This window comes from Protopterus annectens, chromosome 4.part1, assembly GCF_019279795.1.
Source record: "Protopterus annectens isolate FY-2018-M chromosome 4.part1, PAN1.0, whole genome shotgun sequence".
NCBI lineage: Eukaryota > Metazoa > Chordata > Ceratodontiformes > Protopteridae > Protopterus > Protopterus annectens.
The window spans coordinates 892,242,831-892,255,824 of record NC_056734.1 but is presented as its reverse complement, the minus strand read 5'-3'; the positions used below and the strand labels follow the sequence as shown (position 1 = coordinate 892,255,824).

The following is a 12,994-nucleotide window of genomic DNA, read 5'->3' as shown; positions in this document are numbered from 1 at the left end:
ATAGGTGCAATGCAACCTTTCAAAAACGCATTTTTCAGTTGCTGTTCATGCGAGGTATCATGTGTCTGATTTTCAGGAATAGCCATGCCACTATGGTTATTGAAACATTCCAATAATCTACCATAGTACCCATCTACAGTTTCATTCTCTTGTTGTATGCATTGGTTAATGCAAGTCCAATCTACTCTAGGTTTCCATTTTTCGGAAATTCGGTCTGTAAGACCTTTTACTCTGTTGTCTAGTTCTGCGTCACTATGTGGGAGTGGTTTAAGCTCTGCATTACGAGGATTCCAGGTGCCACAAATCATGTGCCAGTCTGGACCCACAATTTGTCTAACTACCTTTTCTACTTCTTCCCCATTCAAGTGGTAACTTAGTCTCATACCTTGTAAAAACTTTGTGTAATTAACTTTTGGATAGGGGATTCCCTCTGTAGCTTTCCGAATATCTTCCGGTGTCCATGGTCTGTATACTAGAAGAGTTGGGTCCTGCCCTTCCTGTCCTGCCTGAGGATTTGGTACCTCGATTAGTGGACAGATTTCTTCCTCATTCTCCTCTAGTGTGTTTCTCCCTATTTGATACAAGTCTGTGTCCCCAAGTGTTTTACGTGTCCGGGACCTAGTTTCAATAGGATCTCTAACAAATGGTTTTAGTGTTCTTGTGACATCAGGATAACGTGGAGGTGGACCAGCTTGTCCTCCTGCTTCATATCCTGAAAAAGGCATCGGAGGGGGCGGGGGAGGAGGTGCCATCGCTATTACTGTATTATTATCCTCTTTATCTAAAAATAGCGTCTTAGCATTTTTAGTTTTTTGTTCCCTTCGGTTTACTTCCTCAATCCACCTGTGTGCCTGAGGAATGCCTAATCGTTGTTGTTTTTTTGCCTGACCTTCTGCGTCAGATTTAAGTTGTTTTAAAAGTTTAACTAATGAAATTTTATCCAATTTACCATCGAATCCGTATTTATTAACCCATTTTGTATAATACCTTACATTATCAGCCCGTTGTAATTGCATATATTTCGCGTCTTCAGTTAGGGCCGGATCTCGCGATGTTTTAGTGCACTGATTTCCCATACTAAAAGAAAATGTTACGTAACCCTTTTCACCACGTGGTATTTCAATTCCTTACACAGTTTATCTAGAATGACTGCCTACCTTATTCTGTTTCCCTGACAAAATATACAGTAATTTCCTTTTGTCCCTGATCTGTATAACAAATCTTCTGACAATAGTATTTACTGCAACCTAGTCCCTGATCTAAAACAGAAAAAAGGCAAATATCTTCCTACCTGAGCCTCCTGAGTCGACCAGTTCGAGACCGCTCTTCGGCCGCAGATCAGAAAGTGGCCAGCCTCTCAAAACGACAGTTCAGTCGGAGGTCTTTTGTATTTCAAGAAGAACCGTTTCGGTAGCTTCTCCTGCGCAGTGTTCGACCACCGGTACACTCTGATCTGTAGCTGTCTGAGGGTTTCCGATTCAAGAAGGACCAAACTGTTAAATAAAAACAAAGATAACAACACAGGAGGCTCAGATGCAAAAGTTTACTAGTGTACACCAGGAGGCAAAAAAACATACAGGTACAGAATTTTGTCTGACATGATGCAGGAAGTACAGAATATTTTATAGTATTTACATTCAGGTTTTGCCCACCTTACTGACGTGGTTAGTCACAGGGCATCTACATCACTTTTACTAACAGTATTCTATTCATAAAGATTGCTGATGTTATATTTTCTAAACAAGTTTTCCCTTGGGAATAATACAGCCTTGTAAAGCACCTGGTCAGTTATAATGTCTTTCTGTAAATGTTACTCCTTCAAGGTTTCAGGCCTGCTCGAATACAATAGTTGGTTCAGTCTTGTAATACACTTCTTTGTTCTTCTTGCAACATTCCAACACCTGCGTCTTATCTTGATGACATTTACAAGGCCAATTGTCCCAGAGGAAGGAGAAGAAGATTTTCAATGCTTTATACATTTAATTTCCTGACCCAGCAGATAATCATTAGTGAAAAACATAAGCTTGCTGAGCTGGCTACTGCCAGGGTCAGAGTTCAAATACACTGCAGTTCCAAAGCTTCAAGCAATTACATGTTAAAATCATTCTTATTGCCATATTATTAATAGAATAAAATGCATTATATACTATTTGCTTTTAAACTAGCACTTTATATATGTTCAAATACATATTTTTCTAACACATTTTATAGCACAAACACTAATTAACATCTGCTAAACAAAGCAATACAGTCTCACAATGAAAATCAACTTAGCATTGAAACTTATCTGCCCTTGAAACACATATTCATTGAAACACACATTCAAAGAAAATGCATCTGGCCAGTAGTGGATAAAGATTACTTTTGGGCTGCTTTCAAATCATAGGCCCCTTGCACACAAAACATACATGTGTTCTTTTATACACCTTCCTGATTGTATTAAATGAAATTCCTTGTATGATACAGCACACTTTTTAGAGCACATTTTAAATTTATTGTTTTGAACATTTTTCCAGTAAGCAATAAAACAAAATGCATGAAACAATAATGACAAAACTGCTCAATTCAGAACATTTCCATCATAAAAGTCTACTCAAACTTCTACAATCCACCAGTATCAGCAAATATGCACAATTTCTGCAGAAATAAAAGTTATATAAATAATTCAGCATTAAAGACATTTGTAAGATCTGTAACTAAAGAGTTTGGGGCTAGCAAACAACTTAATATTTCATTTTCATCTACAAATAATGTGCCTGTTTCCCTTGAGGAATTGCCTATGCTATATGATAAAAAATGATAAGCTAGTAATATTGCAATAGGGAATGGCAAACTGATAAGAGGTTCATAGTTACTGTGTATCCCTGCCAAAGAGGACATTCTCAGGCATCAAAAGCAAGTATTTTACCTGTTGTGCTACTAACAATACAAACAGACTTGGCGTAAGCAGCAGTATAAACTTTTCTCCCCCTGAAGAACTATGCAGCACAAGAAATATGTAGAAAGCCAAAATTTATTGGTGGGGGGGGGGGGGCAAAAGCCCAAAACTAGGGACACATTTTAAACATTGCTAGTATAGTCTTAGAAAAGCCAAACCCCTCTAGCTGGGCATGTTTCTGCCTTCTTATGGCATCATCAGCACAGTATAAGAGGAATGTCTTGGACATACAGAATTGCCATTTAACTGAAACACCTAATATCCTTAAAGGGTAATTTGCATATATCCCATGTCGCCTCTAATACAAGAGGCTTAAGGTGTCAACACAGTGGAAAGTCTAGCTTTGCTGGATTTTTCTTTTTGTGTTTTTTAATAAATTGGTTTTCCTGTGTGACCTTTTACTCATTGTTTTAGTTGGGATATTGTGCAAAATCTGAGTATGTTACAGGCTTATAACCCATAAACATTATTATCTTTTCTGAGTCAGTAAATGCAGTGCACATGAAAATGCTGTATGACCATTATTACTGAATATAATGCAACTAAAATACCTTGTAACTGCTAAAGGTTGTTCGGAAGAACAAATGTAACGTAAATGGTAAAGGCCGAGACACAGCCCCACAGACAATATTAAAACCAAGCTCTTTAATCAACAAAATGAGCACAAGACTGTTTAAAAGTTAGAATCGTCTGTTTAACGTTCAAACTTTGAAAATCCCCTTACAGACGATAAGCGCTTTCAGCTACTGGCCTTTTTCCGATCATAGATTATTATTGAATATGTTCAGTGTCAGTTTTGCTTTCATTGTGTATGTTGAAATAATGTCCATTTTGTTATTTCCTGGGTACTAGGTCTACAGAAAAAAAGGCATTTCTTTTTTTGTATTCCCTTAAAAAGGACATATTTTTACATTTGTGTGTATGTATGTGTGTGTCTACTATTTTGGCATACGATACATATTTTATCTATTTAATCAAGACTTTTCCTGTTTAGAATTCTGTAGGCAATCATTTTGTCTTACCATGTAAACCAAGGTCCTGTTCGCCAAATGTTTTACTTATGATTCTATCATATTTTTCTTTGCTGGTTTAACCTTTGATGTTGTTTGAAAATGTTCTTATATTTCACAAGCAGCAAATGAACGTGTCCTTGTTTCCCTTTCCACTCAGGTCCCGCCATATGTGTTCTTCTTCATGTGTTGTGCATCTTATCGGATTCATTCCATATTTATCCTCCGCCTGTTCAATGATCCTGTTGCCATGGCGATTCTTTATGGAGCTGTAAATCTGTTTTTAGACAACCACTGGTCTCTGGGCTGTTTCTTCTTTAGGCAAGTACTACACTGTTGTTTTCTAAAAGTAACATAACTGTGTATGCCTTAGTAGCATACAGAATCATAGGTAATGCGTTACTGTCCATGAAGGACCTTAATATAAACTTCATTACAGAAGAAAGTTTGATTTATTTTTGTACATTCACATTTATATAATATTTTACTCCAGTTTGCTGCTGCCCATATTTGACAACTTGGTTTTATTATTTAAGTGCTATGTAAGGAACAGTATTAATTTTACAGCTGTATATTTTATATCACATACAACTTTTTATATTGTGTGTTTATGGGATAGGAACATTTTATTTAGACTGTAGCTACTTGTGCCTGTTCCTTTAAGGTAATTGGAGGGTGTGTTTTGTAATAGACTTTGCTTGCAATGGCTTTAAATGTAGCAGCACTAAAGTGCGAGTTGTTATTTTTCAACGTCTGAAGAAGTTGGTGCAGGGCGCCGACGAAAAGCAGTATCGTGGTGCTTATTAAAATTGAAGTCGTTCGTTTATTGGCGTCTTGTTTGCTTATCCCTTTGGAATTTAAAAAGACCTGCTTCAGTGAGTTTGGCTATCTGGCTGAGTTTATCTTTGATGAGTTTCACCTCTCTGACTGTGCTTATTGGAGGTGTTTATTTCTGCTGCTTGGAATTAGGAACTGTGTTGGCTTAGTAGCAGCTTGTTGTTTTTGCCTTTGACTTCCAGAACAAGCATACGTGTGTTTGGGAGGCATTTAGTCCCTGCTGTTTGGCATCAGGAGCTGTGCTGGCTTAGTAGCAACTTGGTTTTATCCAAATATGTCCATTGTACAAACTTCTCTACTTTTACTGGGGATTCATAGATTAGATTGAGCTGACTTTTCTCACAGTGGGATTAGTTGACCTTATTTAATGGAATCCCTGCTTTGTCACATAGTTCCCCTTACTAGAAGGTTACATGATCTCAGAGTTGATATATTTCAGGAAGCAGCAGGTTGGAGGTCACAGTTCCCTATGTGAGGGATGGAGGTTGTTTTTTCTCAGACTAAAATGGTTGTTTTATGTTTTTGAAGAGCTGTCTTTTTTTCTTTTATTTTTCTGCAATGCAGCTGATCATCAGCCCATCCCAGTGCCTTCATCCATTGTCTGGTCCATCTAGCTGAGTTCCCCTGGACTTGGCCCATAGGCTTGGGGTTGAGACTGAGCTTCTGTGGTTTCCTGAGCTCACATGTCATGCTGCCGTGGAGTTTTTTTACCCTACATTTGTGTGTAATGTCCAAGTGGTGTGGGAAGCAGTGGGGTTGAGCTGGTTTATTGCCACAACTCTGCAACAGCTCAGCCAGTGTCCATCCCTTCCCCTCTACATCCCCAGCCTCCACCAGGTATCATATATGAGGAATGCCAAGGTAACCACCCATTACTCACTGCTGGTGCTTCAGATGCCCAAGTCACTAACTGGACCCAGGTCAGCTGGACAGTAGTTAATGCTTTATCCATCTTGCTAGGGTGCCATGTCTCTAAACCTCTCAGCGCAAGAAATCTGAGCAACGCCTAAAATAACGGGGGCAAAAGGGTCCAAAAACAGGAACAAATTTTAAATAAAATAATGGGGACTAAGGTCCAAAAACGGGCTGTTTTTTATACAGTTATTATAAAGTTAGAAAGCTGCTAGAATTACAGGTTTTGTATTAGCATGCATTTTCTGAAGGATATGAAGTATGAAACTCAGTATGTCAATATCTGGTGACCTCATTCCTCAGTGATATGCCAAAAAAAAAATACAAATTTTATGAGGAACAGACCAAAAATATGAAGCAAAAATGTGATCATTCTGTAAAAATCTCAACAGTTGAGAGCTATGCAGGGTGCTGGCATATCAAAGTCAGTAATTTTGGTTATCTTTATTTTTCTAATTTTCCCTGTGAGATGTAACCTAGCTCATCAAGTTACTTTTGAGTCAGTTCCAGTTTTCATGCTTTAACCCTTGGATACCATCTGCCAGTTATAGGCGACACACTGACCTCTCTGCACAGTTTAAGGTGAGATGAGTTAGGGAACCTGAAGCCTTTTGTATGCCTTTATCCCCATGTGAACTGCTGAGGTTTTCCCCTAAATCTGAAGGAAACATGAAGTGATATAGTATGTTTCCTGCATCCAAATCTTATTAATATCGATGCTTGGGACTTGACCTCTGCCCTTCATCAGTTGTCTCTCCCACAGCAGCTAATATCCACTTTGCTGTCTCTGCATTGATGTATAGCTGATGTTAGGCTCATAGCTGTTCCTCATGTTTTTATGTTCTCTGATAATTTTTCCATCTTTGAATCCAGGTTTTCAATTACACAAGCTGAAAAACACCAGTACATGGAATTGTTTCAGTGTTGACATGCATGCATGTGCATGCAGTATTTTGATTTGCCATAGAGAGTGCATGTGCAGGGGTATTTCTTAATGCTTTGGCTTTCCTAAGCTCTCCCTTTATCCTGTAGTCTTCTGTTACTGGATTTAATTCAGACTAGACTCTGTTGTGTGATACTCTGCAGATCCACTGTCATCTGACTGATTAGTTATATGTTACATCATTCTAGATGCTGAAAGGGACCTTTATTAATTCCATTAGTATGCAAGTTTTTAACTGTTTGGACACTTGCACTGATTGCTGCAGCCATGGGTAATAAAACTGATGTGCAGAGCAGCTGTTGGTTACGAAAGGGCTCAGGATTTGAAGAAAAAAAAAAATAACTTGTGTACTTATTCATTCTTAGCATTGGCATGTATGTGTCCCATCTGGGAGTCCCATAATATCCAAGCTCTGCAAGGGTTACCAGGGGAACAAGGATTTGCATATTTTGCCCTTCTGAACTGTGTCAGTTTTACTTTGTTTTCAGATTTATTTCTCATTAAAGTTATTCGGTAACTTCAAGATCCCTTATCTTTCAGATTAGTACTCTGTTAATGATTGGGAGTCATGGACTAAACCAGACAGCTGTGTCAAAACTACAGTATCGTGAGAACCAATGTTATGGTGCAAGATAAATTCTGTTTAATAACCAAGAATCTTATGGTGAATGAAAAAGGTTTCTGATGAAATGTATGTAGTGCACTCATCCTCATTACATGGACTTCAGTAGAATAATAAATTTCATTCAGAACCACACATTTATATTTACAGTAAAATTCACATCATAATAACATTTTTACAACACCCATTTTAACTTCATAATTATCTCATTTTTAAATAATTTTTTTAAACTTATCTGATCATTCCATCCAGGTCAACGTTCAGCTACAGTTACCAAAATATTTCTTCTTCTTCTATAATAGTTTCAAAACACTACCCTCCTGATTTATATGAATAATACCTAAAACAGAAAATACAAATTTATTAAATTCTGTGTGCATTGTAGTATGTCTATACAGAGCATTATTAACATTCTTCTTTTGAATATCATTCACTAGTTCACCTCCAGGTGCATCTGCAGTTGCCTCTTACTGATGCCTCTAGGCGTCAAATATAGCTTGTTCATATTTGCATCAGTAATTCCAAAACCATGCTATATTCAAGTTTTTAGAAGACTTCATCTTAGAGCTTACACAATAGCAAACTCAACTGCATTAGTATTTGACATCTGTCTAGTGCAGGTAAGTAGATATTAACTGTTGTTTTTATGATATTAATTTATATAGATATAATTTTCACATTTTTTCTAAATATCTCAACAACCAGGTAACACAGACAGAACTCCTTAGCCTCATATAAAAGCTCTCAGCTAGATGAATAAAATGCTGCTAACAGTATGTGTGTAACAGTAGTTACTGTGTTTACTGTGACTTATAAAGTTTGGTTTAAGATCTATAATAGTTACTGTGTTTACTGTAACTTATAAAATTTGGTTTAAGACCAGGAAGCTAAAGAATGCTACCATTATACAAATAGTTTGCTCTGAAGAGTTTGTAATGTATACTTCTTTCATAACCTCTATGGTTCCAGAGATCTGAACATTTGTTTGAAATGTGAGGACATCATTTGATTCTGTCAAAAGCCTTAGGGTCTGCCCATTGGAAGTTAAAGTGCAAACTTCCTGAGCTCCATTGGAACAAATGAGGTCTGGTGGTCTTCCCTACATTTGCATTCCCTACAGGTTTCTGTGTACACAATAAATGTGCTTGTACAATTAAAAGTCTTTTACTGAGATTATCCCTTTGCAGTTTTCCACAGTTAGGTATGGACCCTTCAGAAATATATCTGCAATATCTACACATGACACATTTAAACATGCCTTTTGATCTGTTTTTGAAAATAATGTGACTATCATTCACTTCTAAAAAAAAATTAATTCTTAGTTTTCTTGTTTCAAAGTGGGGTTCTATACCTATTGTTTGTGCCAATTGCATACTTCTACTGATAATTTTCCATTGTCTTTCACAGTCTTCTTTATTGTACCACAGACTCTTAATAAAATAAATAAATAAGTAAATAAATAAATAAAATAAATAAATGGATATAAACTAAGGCTATTTTCATATATTGTCAGTATTGTATATTATAGGCTGATTGGGCCATATTTTGTCTTAACCCGTTTCTATAAACATAGATTTTTAACTCCTCCAAGCTCATTTTAAACATGTTACCAGTTAGTTTTGACATCCCATTCTTGTGGCCTTTTACAACATTTTACTTCATGTACATTGAGGTGGTAAATAAAAGCATGGAAATAAATAATAAAACTGTCCTTTCCAAAAATATCTATCATTAATGAACCTATATCTACTTTTAGTAAAACATCTAAAAATTGTTAAAAGGTAAAATGTTACCCATTGTTGACCATGTCTCCATCCAAGTTTTTAGATATCTTTCTAATAGGCAAGAAAAATATTTGCAAAGACGGGGATGGGTGCATATAAAACACTCACTGCCACATCTGATTGTGTCACATTTCACTAAATATTCCATGCCCCTTGTGTGCACTCTAGTGAAGTGAAGGATTATCTATTATTTTCTGTATAGCTGTGAGGTTATTTCCTGACTATGTTGAAAATCCTTCTGATGGTAGTTATGTACTTGTATTTGCTCTTGTTCTGTAATGGGACTTTAACCACCTTCCAGATTAAGAATTCTCATAAAATGGGTAGTAGGCTTAGTTGGACCATCTAGGTTCATATATTTCAAGTAAATTAATTAAGTCAATGAATATAACATTTGTTTGCTTTCTATCTGGACTGATCACTGTAAAGCAATATGTGTGTTTGTAAAAGGGTCTCAGGAGAAGCTACATTAACATTAAAAAAATAAGGATTCTGTCTACATTCACAGTAGTGTTTAGATAAGGACAGTACTACCAACTTTAAATTCAAACAGATTAATACTTTTAACATGAAATATAATGGCATCTGAGTACATTCAGTGACCTTTTGTGATGCTGTTCATACATAAATGATATTAATTACAGTTGGACTACTAATTCATTTTGGAATATTAGCATGATGGTGGCTTTAGAGAGAGGAATCTAATATACATTCAGATAAGGATTAGACAGAAATATAGTAGAGCAAATGGCAGCAAACAGTTTTCCTTAGGTGAAAAATGGGATAATGAAAGAGAGCAGGATGAATGAAAGATGGTCAGAAAGAGAAATAAGATTGTCAAAATAGGCAAGGTTGCTAAAGGGTTGTAGAGAGAGAGAGAGATAGACATCAGTGCTGCTAGGTGTAATGCATTAAAAAGTAACCATCTGGGAAGACGCATTACAATAGATAGAAGACCTGAGTGGAAAAAAAGTGATATTGGCAATCAAAGTAAAACTCTTTTAGTTTGTGGCAGGGATGCATCTTACGTTTGGTAAATATAAATGTTTTGTTACTTGTATAGTGGTAGAAGACTGTTTAAACTTAGATAAAGTTATCTTACATCATGTTTTTTCAGCTACTGTGTACAGTGGTTGTGTTGTGCCCCTTTAAAGTACACAAAGTTCAAAGTACATCAAATTTATAGCAGAACATATTTATTTTTTTACACTTCTTTGACTGGGTTAGTCCCACTAGGCCAATGGCCTCTTAACATACATCTTAACCTCTTAGAGCAAGAAATCTGGATGAAGCCATAAAAAATGGGGGGACAAAGGCCTAAAAATAGGGATAGTTTAAATATTGCTCTTACAAACTTAGAGAGTTGATAGAATGAAAGGCTTTGCATTAACATGACTTTTCTGATGGGTACAAAGTCTGAAGCTCAAATGGCTGTCATTATTTTCTGAATTCAGTCCTCAGTAACTAGCCAGTGATTTGCCAGAAAACCAAAATGTTATAAAGACCAGACAAAAAAATATAAGGCTAAGAACAATCAAAAATATATGGCAAAAATCTGGACATTCTGCGAATATCTGGACAGTTGAGAGCTATGCCTTTTAATGGAAAACCCAAGGCGGTATTCATACTTACAAGGGTAGATTAGCCAGGGCACCATGATGATTTTCTGTCTCTTTTTGACCACTAGATGGTGACAGAGGGCTGCTGCCTAGGTGAAAAAATGTCCATGATGAGGCAGGCAATAACACAAAAAGAAAAATCTACCAAAGCTAGACTTTCCACTGTGTGATACCGTAAACCTCTTGTATCAGAGGTGACATGGAATATATGCAAATTACCCTTTAAGAATATCAGGTATATCAGCTAAATGCATTTCTGAATGTCCATGACTTTTCCCTTTAAGTCTTTTTATGGGCAGTTTCAGGCCAATAAAGCCAAACCTCACTAGCTGTGGACATGCATGTTTCTGCCTTCTTATGGCATCATCAGCACAGCATAAGTGAAATATTTGGTTAACATTTAGAAACACAGAGTTGTCGTACCCAACTGATATCCATAAACATAAGGGTGTCTACAAAATATCCAAACTAACAAACTAAAACAAAAGGTCACATAGAAAAAAACAATTGGTTAAAAAACACAAAAAGAAAAATCTAGCAAAGTTAGACTTCCCACTGTGTGATACCTTTACTCATTGTTTTAGTTTGTTAGTTGGGATATTTTGCAGACACCCTAATGTTTATGGATATCAGTTGGGTACAACAATCCTGTTTCCAAATGTTAGCTAAACATTCCACTTATGCTGTGCTGATGATGCCATAAGAAGACAGAAACATGCATGTCCACAGCTAGTGGGGTTTGGATTTATTGGCCTGAAATTCTCCATAAATAGACTTAAAAGAAAAAGTCATGGACATTCAGAAATGTCATTTAGCTGAGACACCTGATATCCTTAACAGGTAATTTAAATATATCAGAGTGAACTTTTTCAAAGTGTCAGGAATCTGTGTCTTGCGTGAGAGATCTCTTATATAAACTGGGATTCCAAAGGAACATTTAAAAATCTTTTTTGACTCCTTCACACAGGACTGTATTCCTGCGATATCAACTAGTTACCTCAGTTCAAACATATTTTCTTCCACAGGAAAAAATAGATCTAAATCTGTATCTAGATCTATTTGTAAGGTTTTTCACTCAGATTTCAGTCACTGTGAGGGAATACCTCAGGATTTGGGGTCTCATGGCATCTGTAGTTATCATAATACTCCCTGTGCAAAAGATACAGTGGTATCTGAAAATTGTTTGGTCCCAGTAGCAACACCATTCATCTTTTCAAATCACAGTGTTTGGGTTTTCAGAAGAGAAATCATTTGGTGGAGATAACAGATATACTTGAACACAGGTCTCCTCTTCTCCCCTCCCTCAGACTTTGCTTTGGGAGCAGTTTCAGGAGGGATAATAGTGCAGGGGTGTGGGACATCAAGGACAGATGTAAGCAGTTAACTATCAAAGAAATGCTTGCCCTGATTAAGGCACTCACCTCTCTGAACTATCTTTGAGCCCCTTTGAGTGGTTACAGGCAATACCACAGTCATGTGGTATATCAACAAGCAAGGGATAACCAGGTCATACTCTTTACAGACTAGCCTTGTTAGCTTGGGATATAGCTTCACAACGTAATCTCATTTTAAAGGCATCTTGGATTTCATCAGAAAAAATTGTGTGGCAGACAGCTGAGCAGGACTAGGGGAGATCCTCATGAATGGAAGACAGAACAGGGTGGCTTCCATGATTTGATCAATCTATGTAGAGTTCTTCAATGAAACCTCTTTGCCTTATCTCTAAACAATTAATTGGAAAGATTCTTTTCCAGGACTGCATGCATAAAGGCCTGGAAGACAGATGCTTTTTATTTTATTTTCCTTGGACAGGAATGTTCTTGTATGCTATTGTACTTTTTCCACTAATATTGATGGTATGTCTGAAGATTTAGAAGGAATCCCTCAAGATCATTGTGGTGACTCCCTTCTGGCCTAGGCCACTGTACCCCTTCTTTCTTTTGTAAACAGTCAAGGTTAATTACCACAAGCTTCCTCACAGAATGGATATGTTCACACAAGAACAGGGTGTTTGATACTCCTCAGCATCAATCAACTTGAAATGACTGCCTGGATGATAAGGTCTGTGATGTCCAGTTACTATCCTACTGAACTGCCACCAAATAATGTAAAGTTCCCACAATACCCCACCAGACAGCCAACAATAATGTGACATCTCCTACTGTCCTGGGTCAATAACTAAGGAGCTTCAATCCTCACTAATGACTCCAATGTGAGACTGTCACTTTAACAGGAATAATATTTCACAATCTTTCCATAAGATCACAACAGGAACACACTCTATAGCCTGGGACTAGAGTGTATACTTCTGTCCACCCCTAATGTAACT

General features: G+C 36.9%; 1 protein-coding gene across 2 annotated transcripts in view; it reads left to right on the top strand.

Annotated features, from left to right (window-relative positions):
* Positions 1-12,994, top strand: part of ALG3 (ALG3 alpha-1,3- mannosyltransferase) — a 526,609-nt gene that overhangs the window by 186,202 nt on the left and 327,413 nt on the right. For both annotated transcript variants that reach the window (XM_044070631.1, XM_044070632.1), the window contains exon 4: positions 4,109-4,269. In XM_044070631.1, coding sequence (XP_043926566.1) covers positions 4,109-4,269 — 161 coding nt within the window. The remainder of the gene's footprint in view (positions 1-4,108; positions 4,270-12,994) is intronic.